The sequence below is a fragment of the Trachypithecus francoisi genome, unplaced genomic scaffold (genome assembly GCF_009764315.1).
Source record: "Trachypithecus francoisi isolate TF-2019V2 unplaced genomic scaffold, Tfra_2.0 Lachesis_group4, whole genome shotgun sequence".
Lineage (NCBI taxonomy): Eukaryota > Metazoa > Chordata > Mammalia > Primates > Cercopithecidae > Trachypithecus > Trachypithecus francoisi.
In genome coordinates this window covers 144,647,904-144,667,292 of record NW_022681469.1, presented here as the reverse complement: position 1 = coordinate 144,667,292, position 19,389 = coordinate 144,647,904, and the positions used below count along the sequence as shown (strand labels likewise).

General features: G+C 43.7%; 1 protein-coding gene across 26 annotated transcripts in view; it reads right to left on the bottom strand.

Annotated features, from left to right (window-relative positions):
• IKZF1 (IKAROS family zinc finger 1) overlaps positions 1-19,389 on the bottom strand; it is a 102,499-nt gene that overhangs the window by 19,808 nt on the left and 63,302 nt on the right. For 13 of the 26 annotated variants that reach the window (XM_033194268.1, XM_033194276.1, XM_033194277.1 and 10 more), the window contains exons 4-6: positions 17,184-17,243; positions 7,954-8,214; positions 2,062-2,229 (exon numbers count right to left, since the gene is read on the bottom strand). In XM_033194268.1, the coding sequence (XP_033050159.1) occupies positions 2,062-2,229; positions 7,954-8,214; positions 17,184-17,243 (489 nt within the window). The remainder of the gene's footprint in view (positions 1-2,061; positions 2,230-7,953; positions 8,215-17,183; positions 17,244-19,389) is intronic. The other 13 variants (XM_033194284.1, XM_033194278.1, XM_033194267.1 and 10 more) reach the window with 2 other exon arrangements.

Genomic DNA, 19,389 nt, shown 5'->3' with positions numbered 1-19,389 from the left:
CTTAGAAACAACAGATGTGAAGCTTCTTCCTAGATCACTTGTTAGCATGGCACACAGACTGCACAGTCCTCTCAGTTGAGGCCTCCACAGGCCTTGCCTGTCGGGCCCAGGTACCACCTTTGTCTCCAGGTGGGACCACCGTACATGCTCATCACCCATGTGAACATTTAAAGATGCTCACGTCATGCTACTGTCTTCCCATCTCAGGCGAACCACCCGTTCTCCCTGTCCCTCTGTCACAAGGCAAGTGTCCCACTCCATGGCTTGCCTGCTGACCTGCCCGCTCTCTGGGGCAAGCAACTCCTCAGCTTGGTATAGCTCCTTTCTTGTAAGTTTTTAGGAAGTCAGATCACCCAAATCATGACAATTTTCTGATGGAGAGCATGTGGGGATCCTTCTCCACATGCACCGCCAAGAAGGAGGTCAGGATGGAGAGGAGGTGATGCGCTGGCCTCTGTGACTCCTCTCTTTTTTTGTCTCCAGCCAACTAGGTGAGCTACTACAAGGACCACCTGCCAGGAGAGAGACTGAGTTCCTGGCAACATGGGTGCCACACCCCTTTCTGGGATTACTGCCGACTCACACACTCGTGTAGAACTTCTCTAAAGCAAACCTCAGATCCTCGCCTTCCAGCACATACTTCAGAAGCCCCTTCCTTCTATGGGAAGTCTCTCCTGACTTTCCACCCCAGGACCCACTGTCCCCTTCCTTATGCTCCCACTGTCCCCTCAGATGCTCTGTCATGCCTCCTGTAACACACTGGTGCTTTCCTGGTGTGCACCTGAGGTCTTCTGTGCAGAATGGGCACCCAGGGGCACTCAGTAAATGTGTGATAAAGAGATGGATGCAATGAGCGGCCTCTAAAACCCTCAACCATTGAATATACGCATCACATTTGGGAAGAGATGGCCTGGGCCGCTGCAGACCTTCCACAAACAACACACATCCGCCTCCCTGAGGGAGGCTCCTCCTTATCCTGCTACCCCAGGTAGGTGAGGAGCAGCTGGTCTGAGGCATTGCCATCCCCCAGTGCACCTGCTTAGAGAGCCTGCTGCTTGGAGAAGGGCCTTGGCTGGTGGCTGGCTGGGGCAAGAGGCTCCTTGAGGGAAAGGACAAAAGCCATCAACCTTTCACATCCAAAGCCTCATGCAGTATGCTACAGCAAATACCCCCAACTGGACGGTATGAAGGAGACCTGTACCGTGTCATGTTGTATAGACCACACTGTAGGCAAACATGAACCATGACACGCCGGCCAAGAGCCCTCTCTTCCTCTGCCCTGTAGAATTACGGGACTGCTGGATAATGAAACAACCAGGACATTTCTCAGGAGGCAGAGGATCTAACCAAACTTTAGTGGATTTGGACCTTACAGGCTGGGAGTGTTTTGAGAATAATGGAGCATTTATGCCTATGATGATCTTGCCAAGACTCCGGACTATGTGGGTTGTACTTTATCTGTCTAATTGAAAGAGAAAGGCTGCTGTCTAAAATCTGGTAACAGCCCCAGACTGGCCTCTGCAACTGTGGTGTTGGCTGGTTTTTGGTGTGACAGCCACTGGGCTCAGTCTGGGTGGGTGTGCCCTAAATCACCCTTCTCTACCAGCTCTGCAAAAAAGCTATCCTATTACACCTGTGTAAAACACTCCAAAGTGGGACTTAACAACATAAAGAATTGTACTTGAAAACGTTTTGGGTCTTAGCAGTACACTTGGTGAAAACACTTCCCGCAAAATCCTTTATGGAAACCACACCAGCCTGACAAACGGGATGAGGAGGCCTGTTCTGGAACATGCTACCTAAGGTGAGACTTCTGTGTGTGAGTGCGTGTGTGTGCATGGGGGTCCCTGCGCCCAATCTCCCTGGTGCAGTGGGAAAAGTAGAATATGGGGAGGGCGGATGGAGCAATGTCAAAGAAGCGACGGCCCACACCCGATGCAGGACTGCGAGCTGGGGGGTACTCAGGGTTAGCCAGCAAGGATATAATCCGGGATCCATGCAGGCAGAGCGGAGGAGTCCCGGGACACCCGGACAGCCCCGGACTGCGCCCAGGGGACCTACCGGAGTGCGTCCTCAGGTGGCCAGTGAGGGCGTCCCTCCGGCGGCAGGCGTAGTTGCAGAGGTGGCATTTGAAAGGTTTCTCCCCGGAATGCAGCTTGATGTGCCGGAGCAGGTTGCCCTTCTGGGTGAAGGAGGCCCCGCACTGATTGCACTGGAAGGGCCGTTCTCCTGGGACCGAGAGAGGAGAGCTGGTGAGAACTAAACTCAGCGTGGGGACACGAGAATGATGCTACAAGAAAGTTGTTTCCCACGGGGGCTTGGTGACTTCCACCGGCTGCAGGTTTGATAGAACACGAGGCTTTCAGACTAAACCTGCCAGCTCCTTAACGCTTCACTGGCTGGGTCAATTTGATCTGAAAATCTAATTTTTTTTCCCTAAATCAGAATGGCACATCACAATGCAAATTCAAACTCATTTAAATAAAGTGACTGCAACATTTTGTGATGAAGAGCCACTCTTCCTGATCAGCAGTTTTGGAATAAACCAATATCCAATTTTGCGTGTTGTGGCATTTGGTGGGGTTTTTAATGTGGCTTTTTTCAAAGGGTCTTTAAAATATGCCACTGAAGCAGCAAAATAAAAAGGAAACTCATTAAAAATGCATTTCAGGATCACAAGTTCATTTCAGCGTTACATTCTTATATTTAAATGAAAGGCACTTCATTATAACAGTTATAATAACTTCTTTTCATTTACATTTTCCCTGTATTTTCCCTTTCAATTTCTTCTCCATTACCTGTCTGTCCCTAAGCAGGCAAATCAGGAGAGAGACAGACAGAGAGCGTGAGGATGAGAGAAAGAGAGAGAGAGATGGAGAAAGATTGAATAAAATGAGAAGTTAAGAAACTGTGAAGGAAGTCCCCATCTTCCAAAGAAAAGTCCCAAACCTCCCTGTGGCAGGGCATACAAGTCAGAGTTGCATTGAGATTTCTAGCTTTTTCTTTCTTTACAAATCCTAAAACATTTACGCTATTATTTGTCTATATCCATAGAAGACAAATTATATTTTAAGTACAGGTATTCTAAGAGGTGCAATTTAGTTGTTATGAAGGAATTCTTTCCAGGGTGGGACTGTTGCAACTGTGACTAAGAAAACACCTGACCCTCTGCTCTGTGTGGCAGCACCTGTGTCTCCATTCCAGAGCTGACAAAGGGATAAACAGGTATCTGAGTAAAAGAAATATGCTATTGTCCTACTGAATAGTCACAGGTCTTGGAATCTAAATCAGGGAACATTTCATTTAATGCTCACTTCAAAGAGTGATAATTTGTCATGTTTAAGTAAACATGAAACTCTTTTGTAAAACAAATGCTTTATTTAGAAGAAGAATCTTATGTGACCACAATTCCTGGTGTTGAGAGACCATAACAACATATTTCCTGGAGTCACTTTTTTCTCAGGAAAAAACAATGTATTAAAATGTCTATTTAACCATTTCCCGATTGATTAATATGATTATGGTAAAGAAGACAGCACTTCTCAAAAATGATTACACAGAAGCATATCTGGCACTATTAACATCCACACCAGATTAGATTTAAAAGTCTATATTGACACTTGAATTTCATGATTATCATCACTTTTTTTTTTTTTTTAAGCTGGCGGGTTAGAGGCACTACTATAAAAGCTGAAACTAATTTACAGTGATGTTCAATTATAGGCCAATGGAGAGGTCCTGATACTAACCAGGAGGTATCTGGTATTTCTCCAAATCCCTACAGAAATTTGTATTAGCTAAGCAGAGACAAGGAGTTTAAATGTCAGCAGGTTGGAAGGTGATGGTGAAACAAGCTAACTGACTAACTAACTAACTATACTGTCTGAGTTACAAACCCATGCATGTAAATCAATACTAGATGAAGAGGCTAAAACAGCTAGTAGCCAGATAGCCCAGGAGAGTTTCCACTGGAGAGAGATCATTTAATTATCTGTTAGGAACACTTCTGAGCCTTCCGTGCACTTGTGCATAACTGTGTGTATTTAACTCCAAAAGGATAAAATGGAAAAGTAGAGTGAGCTGGTGCAGGGAGACCCAGACAGCGTGAGATGGACATGCCTCCAACCACAGCTCTCATTTGGACAGGGTGGCCTCTCAGGAGAAAGCTCATGTCACAAAAATGCTCACAGTAAGGATGTGAGGACATCCTGGTGACACAACAGTGTTTGTGGTATGACCCTAAGTTAGTGAACCCAGCCCTACACTTACACCTGGGAAAGACCCCCTTCTATGCTGGGCAGGTGCTGGAGTCCCATGTCTCTCCCCAGGTCTGGAGGGCTACAGGGAAAACAGGAGGCAGAGCCAGGGACTCTGTCCATCACAGACAGAAAGGGCAGACTGCTGCAGACACATTGCCCTTCTGCAGAGCAGAGCAGGGCAGGCAGGCAGGCAGGCAGGCAGGCAGGGGTTCCCTTGGATCCTGTCGTGCTTGGTGTCCTAATACCTGCCTACAAACAAATTTCACTGGAAACCTTTTTTGCTTCTGAGTGCCTTTGCTGGTATGAACATGTAGCACAAGGCATGGGGGTCTTAAGAGAGCATTCCCGGGAGTGACAATACAGAGCACTCCACTCAAACAGTTTCCTTTGGTGGGGTCCGCAGCTAAGAAGCCACGTTCATGGAGCTGAGGCACAAGAACGCAGCCCATGCCATGTGTGTTCTTGCGTGGCCGGGGTCCATCATTTACCTTGTGCAGGTCAAAAGCTATTGCAGCTGAGTAGGTCAAGTTTCTCCAAGGTTGTATTTATTTTTATTTAACTGGGATGAGGACGTTGATGTCATGAATTGGAAATTTAATTTTTAATCCCAATGACTTCACAGATCTCCCATTTTAGGAACCCTCTGTAAGAAGGTTTGAGCCCCCTCTAATAACTTCACTGGGTAAAAACGGAAGTCTTCATGGATGCCTACATCCTAGAATTTGAGGGCATATCAGAAGAAAGTGAAAAAAAATATGTTTGAACTGCAAGAACTGACATAGGTCTACTGCAACCATACCTGGGAGGAGCAGTGCCATTAGGGTGCTGTGTTTAGGAAGCTCGGGGACTGAACCTTTTTATCTTACAGTCGGGAACTAGGTAGGCACAGACAATCTTCTTGGTCTTTGTTATTAAAAATCCCATCATTTAGAATAATAATGCGGTGTATTTGCACCCTGCATTTCCTACTTCCTTACTACGTCTCTCCCCTCTGGTTCTCACACTAACCCTGAGACGTTGGTGGGGAAGATGTTACTATTACACCCCAGGCAAAAATATAAAACTGAGCTGCGCAACAGGGGAAGTGACATGCTGGTGCCAATGAGCTGATTAGAAAATGGCACCAGTGATACTTAACCAACATGGGGATATGGGCAGAGGTGAGATCGCCCCTGAATTCCCTCAGTGTATCCCGAAAGGGACTGGGAAGCTGACTCAGCCATGGGCAGGAGGAGGAACAATGGCCACAGTGCAAGTACCAGCCTGCCCCAGATGGAGAGCCCTCCGAACGGTCCTGTTCTGTCACTGCTCAGCTGCACTGCCCTGCCGCCTGAGGCGGCTCTGTGCTCCACATGCTGGGAACTTGTTAGGAATGTCTGCTCTCCTGCCTCCCTCCAGGTCTGAAGCAGAGTTGCATGTTCACAAGATCTCAGGTGATTTACATGCTCTTTCAAGTTTGAGAAGCACTGCGCTAGAAATGTTTTAAGCGTAGAGAATTCAGAAAGCATGGCTTTTGTAACATATTCCACTCAGATCCCAGGAAAATGAAAACCTTTTCTAGCATGTCTAGTTATTCAAACCAAGTCTGGCCAAACCAGGTATTTTGTATCTACCTGGGACTGTCTATATTCAGGCAGTGGAAATGCATGATGAAGACAATTCACAAGTTCATTGCTTCAAGTGTGTGTATTTTTTTTTTTTTTTTTAACAAAGGGCAACACAGAAAGTATAAAATTGACTTCTGAAAGTTATTTGTTCCGTAAGTGAAAAACTCAGCTTATTGGTGTGCAGGTGGCACCTAGCTGCTATTTGCTGGGAGAAGTGAGCAACAAACAGCAGATGCCACCTGGCATATCTGTACTTGGCAGGTTTATTCATTAAATGTAATTATTCTTTTTATCAAGGCAGGCAGTCATTATATTTTGGCAATTTAGTATGCCAGAATTTGACTCACTTATCAAACATTTATTTAAGAGAATTTTCACTGTACAGTCAGGCTTTACATGAACTAACAGGCAAGTAATTCATTAGTGAGGTCTATTCCTCATCGGGGATGTATTACTACGGGTCCCGGAGTATCCTGCTAAGTGTCTATCACGGGGTAGCCTACCTTCATGTTAATTTCCACCTCATTACAAAGGTGAGGCTGGGACTACTCTCGTGGACGCTTGCTTCACTTAGGGCTGAGTGTGATCGGTCTATTTCACTGGATAATTTGAGGATAAAGGGGCTATTAGAAAAAGCAAAGTTTGCTTAATTTTAGAATTTGAATTTTTATTGAAGATGGGTATCTATTGACATCAACTTATTTTTACAGTTTTTCAGATACACTACAAATGGAATGGATCAGTTTGGAAACTGCCCTGATTCAAATATAAAAATTACAACCCCACAACTATCTGCATTTCTTGATAATATAGCTTTTTTGGCTCACGAAATTTTCTTAATTTCTGCTTAAATTCTGATAAACATATTTTTGTTTGCCCCCACGGAAGCAGCGTACGAGGGTCTGATGTCAAGTCATCGTCATCACTTTCCTGAGGTATCTTATAGAATCCGCTAGGCCTTTAAAATAGGATTTTCAACTAATTCTTCCCCTTGGTTTTGCAGTGGGAGACGCTAGCTTTATGCTGACCTAACGATGCCAGCTCAGAGGCAGTTCCAGCTTTCAGTGGCTGCTAGAGGTGGTGGATCTATTGTGTTTTACCCAACTTTAGAACAGCTTCCCATGCAAAGAAAAGTTTCTCTTCAGTTCATAAGAAACCTTCTGCCGACAGTTAAATAAGTGTGTGCCATTCACATTTTACTTCTAAGACCCTTCAGCACCACGAGTGGTGGTGACTGGACAGTTCTGTTGGACAACTCTGTGACATTTCCATCAACGTGACCGACTATTAGAAACACTGGCAGAGCGAGGCCAGCTGGGGCTCACTGTGTTCCCACGTCCCTGGTAAGGGGGCATCCTGTGAGCCTGAGCACAACTTGCTGACACTAGGGTGCCCGTGCTCCTTCCTTTCTGGACACAGAATATGACATTCTCTTATACTTCCAGTAAACCTTTCAGTAAGACAGAGGATTTGGGATGAAGTTCTTTAGGAATTTGAGCTGATAACCAGTGGTAACAGAAGCATCTGATTCAGTCTCCCCTGGTAGAGGGCAAGTCATTTGAAAGCTCATCTGAGGTCTTTCTGAAAACTCAATTTTGCTGCTCTTCTACCATTCACCATTGTTTCTAAACATCAAAACCTGTTAGTTTGAATACCATTACAACACACATTTTACTCATGGTTTCTCAGTGGAAAGTTTGAGGAGTAAGTTTTGGTGTATCAGGATTTTCCGTTTTGTGGAGGGTGATGACTTAGCACACGTACCCTGAGGGCTCAGCTGAGACCACTTAGTCTGTGTTACTATAACAACAGCAGGCCCTCGCCAGGCCTCTCATGTGATGCTGTTCACTTTTCCCTTGTTTTATGTATAGGGTGGAATCGGTACATGTTGATAAGTCCTTTTCAAGGCTGTACCAGAATAAGGACTCTAGGACTCGGTACCACTTGGAACCAATCGCTTGCAACAACTGAGCTACCAGTCAATTTGAAACATGCTCAGAACACTCAAGGAAGACAGGATGCTTTCCTCCTTCAAACCCCACGCACCTTCTCCAGGCCACTAAAGGAAAAACTGAGCCAGGCCTTACCAGTGTGGCTTCTTTTGTGAACCATGAGCACATTGGGCCCGATGCAAATGATCCCACAGATATCACACTTTAGTTTTCCGTTAGGAAGTCGAATGCCTCCAACTCCTGACAAAGCCGAGCTGCCTTGGTCCCTGTGGGAGCCATTCATTTTCTCTCCCGAGGCATCAAGCATTCGTAAATCCTCCGCACATTCTTCCCCATTCATTTCACAGGCACGCCCATTCTCTTCATCACTCTGAGTCTCTACTTTAACATTACTGGCTGAAAGAAACAATATAGGAGGCCACTCAGTGTCATTGCAAAAAAAAGATGCAACAAAACAACACAACAGCAAAAAGACAATCAAATAGGTGTGGAGAGCTACTAAACAGAAGTTCTTAGCAAATACCAAGGGGACAGCAGCCTGAGCTCGCCATGCATTCAGCCTTGAGAGGGCTTTGGTGGCAGGCCTTGGGATGCACTTGGGGTCACAGGGAGATCTGCCAGCCCTCTCCATAGGCCCCATTGGCGAGTGTCTGAAAATGCACTAGAAAGGTATTTACATAGTTCCCACTTTAGAGTTGGGCCCCCATTTAAAGCAGGTTCATGTCAGGAGTGGTCTGAAGCCGACTCCTACACCCTACCCATCAGATGGGCATCTTGCCCTAGAGGGTGGGTACTGGGTCACACAATCCAGCTCTCTAGGATGTGAGAACTTGTTTGGCAAAATACCTAATAAGTGGTTAACAAGCCTGAAAACGTCTCTTACTTGTGATGCTACCTTTCCTTATGGCATGTAAACATTAATAAACTTTGGGACAAAACTCAGTAAACATAAAAATGCTCAGAGTTCTGACCACAGTTCCCTTTCAGATTTCTGGAAGATCTTTCTGTTTCTTTGGTACATGACCATTTGAATTCCTGTTTATCTTAAATAACATAAACAAACCCTGTGTTCTAAAGAAGAGGTAATCATTTCTTACACTTCTTCCACTCACTGAAGGGTTAATTGGGATAGTTTATGAATGTAGATATCTGGAAGAGCTTTTTTTTCCCAAAGAGAAAGCAGCTTGTGTGTGTGTCGGGGGGAGGGTGGGAGGTGAACTTTTAGTGTCTTGAATACAATGACCACTATTGACTCTGCATTACTGTTGCCTTTAAGTCACACATCATAGGGTAATTATGTCATTTGAATATTTTTCTTCCTAAAGAAAGTAGGAAACATTTCATTTACACGCATCAGAAACACTGACTGATGATACACTGGTGAATCCAACACTGTAATGACTAAGAGAATTTGTAGTTACACTGAAAGCCATCATTTTAATAACCATTTTTACAGACTAATTAAGAGTAGGTAGGTAAATTTTGCCAAGTAAAATGATCAAAGAGATAGATGACAATCAAGACTAAATATTTCTTTTTTGAGACAGGGTCTTGCTCTGTCACCCAGGCTGGAGTGCAGTGGGATGGCTCACTGCAGCCTCTGTCTCCCAGACTCAAGTGATCCTCCCACCTCAGCCTCCCTAGTAGTTGTGACTAAAAGGTTTGCACCACCGCATCCAGCTATTTTTTTTTTTTTTTTGGTATTTTTTTGTAGAGATGGGTCTTCCCACGTTGACCAGGCTGGTCTCGAACTCCTGAGCTCAGTGATCCATCTGCTTTGGCCTCCCGAAGTGTTGAGATTACAGGTGTGGCCACTGTGCTCAGCATAGACTACATAATTTTTGATCAACATTTTCAATCAATGGTTCTCAAAGTTTGGTTCCTGGAGAAGCAGCATCAGCATCACCTGAGAACTTACTAGAAGCACAGACTCTCGGGCTCACCCCAGAACTGCTGGCTCAGGAACTCTGGGGTGGGCCCGCAGTCTGTTTTAATGAACCCTCTAGAAGATTCTAACGTATCCTGAGGACTGAGAACAACTGTTTTAAATAACCAACTTAGTTAATAACACTCCAAGCTTATTTTATTTCAGCGAGTTCCTCTCGATTTACAGAACTACAATTCAGACACTGAAATAAAAATACCTGGTCGGGAATCTTAGCTGCACTATTTAAAGGCTCTGAGATCTTAGGCAAGTCATGTAACTTCTCTGTGCCTTGATTTCCTCATCCATGAAAATGGAAATTATTACAGCACCAGCCTAACAGGGCTGACAGATGAGAAGTTAGCTGAGGACCGTGGCTGGGGCATGGCACGTGGAGGCTCACCCCCAGTGATCCCAGCACAGTCTTCCACCTAACCCCAATACCACATGCTGGGCAGACAGCACATTAATTGCACTCTGCTATTTAACCTTCACAACAACTTCATAAGGGAAGTGCTATCATTATCCTATTTTACAGTTGAAGAAGCCGAGGCACAGAGAGGTTGAACAATCTGCTAAGGTCACATAGCTGGCAAGTGGCAGAGGTGGAAGGTAACTGCAGACAGCCTGGCCCCAGCATCCACTTACACAGTCATCTCTTGGTAACTGCAGTGCATCAGTTCTGGGACTCCTGAAGGTCTGTGGATGTGCAAGTCCCTAAATTGGCCCTACAGAACCTGTGGATACAAAAAATCTTGCCTTCCATATCCACAGGTTCCGCGTCTCTTGAACACTGTGTTTTCAAGCTACAGTGGGTTGGATTTCCAGTGGCTGAACCCATGGATATGGAGGGCTGACTGTACTGCCGGTGTTTTCCCTTTAGCTCTTTAGGGAAATGACTTACAGATGAATAATGAAATGAATTAACTGAGACATGGTGGACCTGGAGACCACAAAAGTGAGGATGCACCAGAGGATGAACAGAGCTGCCTGTCTCCTCCATCAGATCCTGGCATTATGCAGGATTGTCCTGAGAAATCCAGCAGTGGGGATTCTCCAAATGCTCTTCCCTTCAGATCCTGAAGATCAGAGACTCAGAGCATCTGAGCAGCCTCCTGCTAACCTCTCCCCACTGCCAGGGATATGCTTGGAAAATAATGAGATAGGCAGGCAAGTGAGTCTAGTTGGCTTTTGAGGCAATGGTGCTTAATGACCACTGAGTTCTCTGGAATCTGTACTCTCAGGTAGAGGATGTGCATCTTTTTGGGAGGAAGCTAATTCTCTAGGCCCTCCTTGCTCACCAGTGTCTACACTAACCTGCTCTGGAAACACAATGAGGCTGCAAAGATCTGTGTACTCCTTAATCTAAGATTATTTTTAATCATTTATCTTGTGGCTTTTAATATAAGATTAGAACACAATGGACCAAATTAAGATTGGTGTAGCAAGTTTTTCAAATACAGGCGCTAAGACGAGGGCTACAGAGAAGGTGTAGGCGGAGTGCTTCTGAGGCTAGAAAAAGGATGCCACGCAGAAGAACAGGTATGGGGATAATCCCCTTGGCATATTCCCCTACTTGGCTTGTCTTCATAAATTCAGAGGCAACCAGCTACAGAGAATTGACTCTTGCTTTCCCACGGGTACATATGGCCTATTAGAACTTGCCAGAAGTTATCACTTGTTTTTCTGGATCATTAAGAATGAGTATTTCTGGGATTCTTTGGCGTGCTCTATGGTGTGTGTTGTTGCTAAGTGTGTGGGCGCTTGCAGGCGGGGAACAGAACAGCAGGGAAGCACTGGACATGACCTTCGGGTTTCTGGTTTCAGGATCACCAGTTCTGCTACAGCAGGCTGCTTGCAGGAGGAGGAGGCAAAGCTATGTGACAGGAAGGAAGCAGAAGCATAGGGCAAAGCCCACAATGGATGCTGCCATAGATATCACAGATGTCCTCAAAGCCAGAGACCTGGAGATCAGCCACTCATTGGACAAATGGTGGCTGAAAGCAGTACTCTATCCTTCTTAGCCTTCATGACACTGTCACTGAGAGCTGTAACAGAACCAAAAGAGAACCAGGGACACAAACACTCTGGCTCAGGCCCACCCTGGGCTCTTTCATTGACTGAGAGATAATGGATGAGACTCCAATTTTATTATTCAACAAATGTGACAATAAATATGATGAAGAGTGGATGTGTTCAAACTCCTAGTCAAAAAGGCACAAGAACCTATCACATACTGTCCTGAGATCAATGTGGACACCAAGGTATGATTTTAGGGACATAGGTACCTAGATCTCCACCTTGATGGCCAGATGTAGGGACATATATAGAAGATTGGTCACATAAGTCTGTAGGAACAGCAGTAGGGATGATCAGCTCAGGAAGAGATAGAGCTCCAAGAGGAAAATTAAGGACACTGCGATGCTCTAGGTTTCTAAAAAAGAGTATGTAGACAATATCCACAGATCACTGTGGGCAAGGCCGGGGAACTGAAAATAACGGAAAATGAACAGAGGAACCTGTATCAGCAAATGCTCAAAACGTTTTAAATGGAATTTAGATGGCAGATGCTGTGCATTTCAGGGCTGGAAGCTTCTAGCACTATTCGGACAACTTCTAAGCCATGTTATGACAGGAAAGGTTGGTGAAGTCTAAGACAGGGACTGGATGACTGCCAGGCGCTGGCAGGATTTGGTGGGAACAGAGTGGGCAACACCGTCACCATGGGCTGCGTTAGATTCAAGCAGTGTGTGGATTTCCCGTAAATGGGGTTAAGCTCCTCGTTTCTTTGTGGAAAAATGCAAAGTGGCTGCTGGTTACATAGACGAGATCAGGAGACTTCTGTCCACCCAAGGAGTCTGTCCATGAAAATGGGGGTCTCTTATCCAGCTAGGAGGAGAATATAAGCAACTTGCTTACTGTTTTCATAGATGACAGAAATCAGGGCTTGAAACTATCTTCATAAGTTGCAGCTACAGACTGTATCTCAAAATCTGAAACCTATTAGTCATAAATGTAAGGACCTGTGAAATTAAAATACACATTTTAAAAACACAAGCCCGGGATGAGAGTGTCTTGGCTTCCCATGTAAGTGTGAAAAAGGTTTCTGGGGTTTTCCCTGAAGGTAAGCTCAATCACAGATGTGGACAGAAGAAAGAAAAACAGAAGAAGGGGTGACAGAGTCCTGTAGTCACTGAAATCTGGAATCTTCTGTACCAGCCAGGCCGTACGCACGCCTCCTTTAAAAAGAGCAGCACAGGCTGGTGCAGGTTTGGAAGGAAGTCGGTCAGTGGGGACTGAAACTAATTCCTGTGAGCCAGGTTGATGGCACAGGATTCACACTTCCTCAGTTTGGCCCCTGAGGGTGGAGAAGGTGCTGAGGAGAGGCAAGTGGGAGGTGAGTGCAAGAAGAGCTTCTTCTGAGGGAGGCATTTGCAGTGGCGGAGGGTGTCCACACAGAGCGCAGAGAAGCAAGCCCTGGGGACTGGTGGGAACCCTGACGGCAGGTTCCTGCCACCTGTAGTTGTGTGACAGCTTCCACCAATATGCCCCCCATTCAAGGAGTGAGGAGTTCAGGGCCTCTGACCTGCAGACCTTTTCCTTTACCTAGAAGAAAAGAACAAGTGGGGGTTGGCCTGTTGATGGTAGTGAACACATGCAGTTGTGAGGGAGGCTCTGCGAGAGTGTGAGTTTTGGCAGCCCTTTGTTTTGAAATCCATCCTCCTGCAGAAGGCAATGACACCAGCTGACGCTTCCACTAACGAAGGAGGAGGTTGGGAAGGAATGACTGGCACTTACTGAAGCTGCGTACCTCCTGGCAGCTTCATAATACCCCGGAGCCCACCCAAAGGGATATGCAAGGCTCCCGCTGAATTCTGTTGAAAATGCCCTATGAGGGCCGGGCGCGGTGGCTCAAGCCTGTAATCCCAGCACTTTGGGAGGCCGAGACGGGTGGATCACGAGGTCAGGAGATCGAGACCATCCTGGCTAACACGGTGAAACCCCATCTCTACTAAAAATACAAAAAACTAGCCGGGCGAGGTGGCTTGGGAGGCTGAGGCAGGAGAATGGCGTGAACCCGGGAGGCGGAGCTTGCAGTGAGCTGAGATCTGGCCACTGCACTCCAGCCTGGGCGACAGAGCAAGACTCCATCTCAAAAAAAAAAAAAAAAAAAAAAAAAAAAAAAAAAAAAAAAGAAAATGCCCTATGAGAAGTCCCTTTGGTTTCTTAACAACTGCCACTCCTTAAACGGTGCTGCTCATACCTGCCCCAGAATCAATTCCATGAACCTGCCTGCCCCTGATTTGCAGGCATGGTGCTTGGTTCAACCCCATGGATATTGTCTCTATGGAACATTTGCCAGGGCCCGAGTTTCCTGGCCATGCCCTTCTGTGAGTTCCTAAATCGCTCACTCCCTCCTCTGTTACTCTTAGCTGGAACTGCTTAGCTATGGTATTGCTTCAGTGAAATGGTACATCTCCCAGAAGATAGGAAAGATACTTATGAATATTTTGTAACCCCCCACCCCATTACTTAGAAAAATGTCAAACTCAGTAAGGTGCTGAGTTGAACTGATTAAATATAGAACATGAAATGGAGACTGGTCCTCTCTTTCCCCAGAACACTCTGGCTCAGGCCCATCCTGGGCTCTTTCGTTGACTGAGAGATAATGGGCAAGAGCCCAATTTTATTATTCAATAAATGCGACAATAAATATGAAGAGTGGATGTTTTCAAACTCCTAGTCAAAAGCTGCTTTCCTTCCCAGACGCTATTTAAAGTTGGGAAAAATTAAAATCTCATTGACCCATCTTGGAGGACTTCTATGCTATTGGCACCCAACAGTACTAAGAGAGACCCCACACCCCTGTATGGAAGGTGTACTTTGGTAGATAGACAAGTTTGGATTGAAGAATCTGGAGAATACAAGGAGCTCAGATGCCAAGAGGAGCCAAGAGGCCTGAATCTGTGCCAGACACTGTATGTGCTCATGGATAATTAAACATTTTTTAATGCATAGGTATAATGTACACTGTCAGTCCCCACCTGACCAATGAGTTATGCTTCCTCTTCATTTCCCTTTCTTTTTTAGAATGTGTATTCATATTTACTGAAAAAGTAAATGTTTGGTACTCAGAATGCATTTTTCCATTGAAAAGATAGTCCGAAGCAATCACTCCAGTGTGAGTTTAGGCTACGTAAGCTTGAAATGCTCAATATTTTACTTGAAAAATGGTAGACAGAAATATTCTTGCACATTGGTGACTAGCAAGTAAAAATCAAATGAAATGAAAATATTTAAAATATATCTTGAAACACAGTAATTAAATGAAAATTTGAGATGAAGAGGATATGTATATATATATATATTTGTGTGTGTGTGTGTTGCCTCTAAAAGAGATTTATAAAACTTTTAAGCATTTTAAGGTTCATGGCATCATTTATTATAACTTAATATCATCTAAAATGTAGAAAGTTGTTTTCGTCTCACCAGGGTACCTTATTAGAAAATACTTTTCTCCTTATTAGCAATTTAAGGCCTTTAAATGGAATGAAGTCAGGGAGAGAAAAGAAAGGCAGAAGAGTAAAAACATAAAGAGAATAAAAAAGAGCAATAGACATTCTCTTTCCTCCAGTAACTAGGGACACAAACTGGAATAAGGACAGTAGAAGGGGTCAAAGGGGTTGTTTTTAATTTTTAAGAAGAAAAGAGCTGTTGAGGGCAAAGAGGGCAATTCTTCACCATGACCACAAGGTGGTGATATTGGCCCAGAACAGTTTGGTTGCTGTTTCGTGGGGGAAGGCATCAACACCAACTAGCCACTTGTGTGAGGAGGATAGTCACAATTCCAACACTGGGGAGAGGGGGAGAGAAAGAGAGACACCAATACCTTATGGACACATTTGCACAAATACAGACAGAAAGTGTATCCAAGTGTATATCATCTCTTTTATAAAAACTAAGTATCATAACATTAATACATCTTCACATGCAGCAATTCTTACAGACTGAAGGCTTCACTGAAGGGTCTGCTTCAACACTGCAATATGCTCTGGCTGACGCCTTCCTCAGACTTCACAGACACATGTTTCACGATGCATTAGCTTACTCCTAAGTGCATCTGACTTGTCAAAATACTTCAATAATATGATTCTTCAGTATCATTTCTCTGTTCAATACCATAATGTTTTATATGTTCATATAAGCTCATGTGTAAACAGATACACATATATAACCATTTACATGTACATACATATACATCTCACAAAAGTAGGTATCAAGCTATTGCTTTAAAGTGGAACCAAAGGAACCTCAGTAGAAGAAAGATTTCTGTAACCTTTTTTTTATTATTATTATACTTTAAGTTCTAGGGTACATGTGCATAAAGTGCAGGTTTGTTACATATGTATACTTGTGCCATGTTGGTGTGCTGCACCCATCAACTCTATAGGCTGGAAAAGTAGCCAATCTAGTTTATGAGCAAAAGCTTGTACTTTGATACTGTTAAATTCCTTAGACACCAGATAGTTTTTGATAAGTAGAACGTCAGAAACTATCTTTAACTGTCATTGGCACTGTTTAAATTAGAGCCTATAATTATAATTGTCACAGTGTTAACAAATGCAACCTGTCTTCTGATGTTGCTTTACAGCATTAGAGAATTTACTAATACAGGTCCTAAGGGGATTATCAACTTGTATGACTTTAAATATTCAGCTCTCTATACATTTTTAAAAGCACTCTCTGTTCTTTAAAGTATTTCTTTGAGGATGTTACCCAAATATATTTATCATTTATCAGCTCTCAATATCTAAAAAAGAAAAATGAAATTCACATCTGTTTTTGGTTTAACAGCTCAGATCAGAGAAGGTCCTGTGGGCACCAAGCATGAACAGTACGTTGGCTCCAGCAGCGACGCACCACAGAATAACGGCCTGGAGGCCTGCAATTTTCTCTTCTCAGTTCTGAAATTAATACTCCAGAACCACAGATGAAGAGCATGTCTCTTTCTCCTGTCCCACAAAATTGTAAAAATTATCTTGAAACCATGTTCAGTTCTTTGTTGGTGTCAGAAAGTATGGCCATTTTATCCTTACACTCAACAAAAAGGAGATAATCACAAGAGTAATCTCAAAGCTGTCCAGCAGCATCAGTGAAGTAACAATCCCATCAGTGCTGCTGTGACTCCAACCCTTACTGTTACTCCACTACCATGCTCCCAGGACACTGCACAACTGCCTAGACCTTCCTTTTGCACTTTATGGTATAAATACCCAAAAATGATACGGTAGGTGTCTAATGAATAGAACAGTGAATATTTAACGTATCTCCTTTTTCAAGCACGAATGAAGGCGTTGATGAAGGAACATGCACGTACGATATTTACATGATAGGAGATGAAGGCATGCTTTTGTTTTCCAGAAGCAAGGCATATACTTACGAGAGAAAGATTTGGGAATTATTGCATGGAAATCCCTAAAGTCATCAGCCCCATATGTAACTGCAATAAAGAAGGCAAAAAGAAAGCTGGGTTGTGATACCAGGAGAGAGATATAGTCAGAGTTTAACAGAAAGCATTACTTTTTTAAAAAGAACGTTTTATTACTCAAAACCACTCTTCAGCTACTCATCTGCTATTGCTGGCCCTCCTATAGGCAACAGAAAAGTAATTACTCATGAACAGGACCACAATTCCCTCAGGTCTCAACTCACAGCATTATATCCCATAAAGTGGTTTGGAGCAATTACTGATGGGTTCAACATCTTAGAGGGTGCAGCCCCAAACATTCTAGAACTGTGAGAAATCATTCAGCAGCTCCAATCCAAAACCTCAGGCTCCACGCACAGCGTCTCCTGGGACAGTACGTGTCTCCACAAAAGTGCATGTTTCTTAATGAGCTGATTGCATCGCAAATGTTCTTCATTCAGCTTTTTCTTAGAAAGTGTTCGTAGAAAATTAGAAAATGCAGCACATTGGGTGGGGAAAAATTATTGTTTTCCCCAACTGGCAAAAGAGCTACCCATTTCAGTGATTAGTACTTATCAGTTGCTTTCATAAATGCTATCACTGCCTCAAATCTTCAGGTTTCTATTCTCTTTTACAGGACAGTTTCCCAGTATGTTCCTTTTTCTTAAGATTTGGCAGATTCTGCACATGTGCACACATGTGTACACACACACAGATACACACACATACAATTTTTCCCCCAAGAGTCAAGTCTCAGTGACTGTTAAAGTTACGTATACAGTGAGCAGTTAAATTAAACTTGTTGGATGAGTTCCTAGGTTAGCAGAGTAAAGACTCTGAGGTGACCTGCAGGGAAACAGACCTATTGAACTTTGCTTAAACCAGTGTTTTCCAGACTTATCTGACCACAGAACTTCCTTCTTTTCCCATGAAATAATTGGGAAATAAATTATTGGGATAATGGGCAAACATAGTCTGAGAGATACTTTGAAAGCTGTTTCTTGAAGCGATTGGCTAAATTATTTCCTAGCAAATTCTTATTCTTCATCTGCTTATTTTATTCCCTGGTAGTCCAAATCTAATGGATAAAGTCAATATTATGAATCCTATCAAATAGAGGTAGCACAAACTGATTGCCTCCATATGGATGTGCTTGCTGGCCTGCAAACAGCCAAGTTTACAATAACCTTTGCTGTTCTTGCATCTTCATTGAGCTCCAACCCTTTATATAATCTGTTTTCCCTTAGTTATTCTGCTTCATGAAGCTGCTAGCATCTCAGATAATGGGAGAAAAAGCAAAGATGTTTTAAAGGGTATGTATTACCTTTTGCAAATGGGAACATTACAATGAGTGATAGAGTACAAAACTCTGACTAAACAACAAAGCACTGAGATACTGCTTATACTGCTGATCATGCTGATATGACTTGCCTTGAGAGTTAACTTCCTAATATATCCCTGCAGCTCTACAGCCAGAGCTCAGCCACCTTTGTACATATGATGATGACTACAGCACTGGGGAGGTCTTCATGTTTACTGGTACACTGAAGATTAAGGAGCTAAGAGATTAGATCTGAATGCAATGTGTTTCAAATTTGTCTCACCAGTAGAAAATGTAGCCTTGTGCAGTCTTGGGTAGTCAAAGTGTAAGCCCTGAAATACCGAATTCAGTCAAGACACTTCTCACTTCACACATTGCCACTGAATATGAAGAATACTGTAATATACTATTAGACATTAAATATATATTTTTTTAAATTTAACTTTTAAGTTCAGGAGTACATGTGCAGGTGTGTTATATTGGTAAACTCATGTCATGGGGGTTTGTTATACAGATTGTTTTGTCATCTAGATATTAAATCTACTACCTATTATTTTTCCTGATCCTCTTTCTTCTCCCACCCTCCACCCTCTGATAGGCCCCTCTATGTGCCCATGTATTCTCCTCATTTAGCTCACACTTAAAAGTGAGAACATCTGTACTTGGTTTTCTGTTCCTGGGTTAGTTTGCTAAGGATAATGGTCTCCAGCTCCATCCACGTTCCTGCAAAAGGCATGATCTCATTCATTTTTTATGGCTGCATAGTATTCCACGGTGTCTATGTACCACATTTTCTTTATCCAGTCTATTGTTGATGGACATGTAGGTTGATTCCATGTTTTTGCTATTGTGAATAGT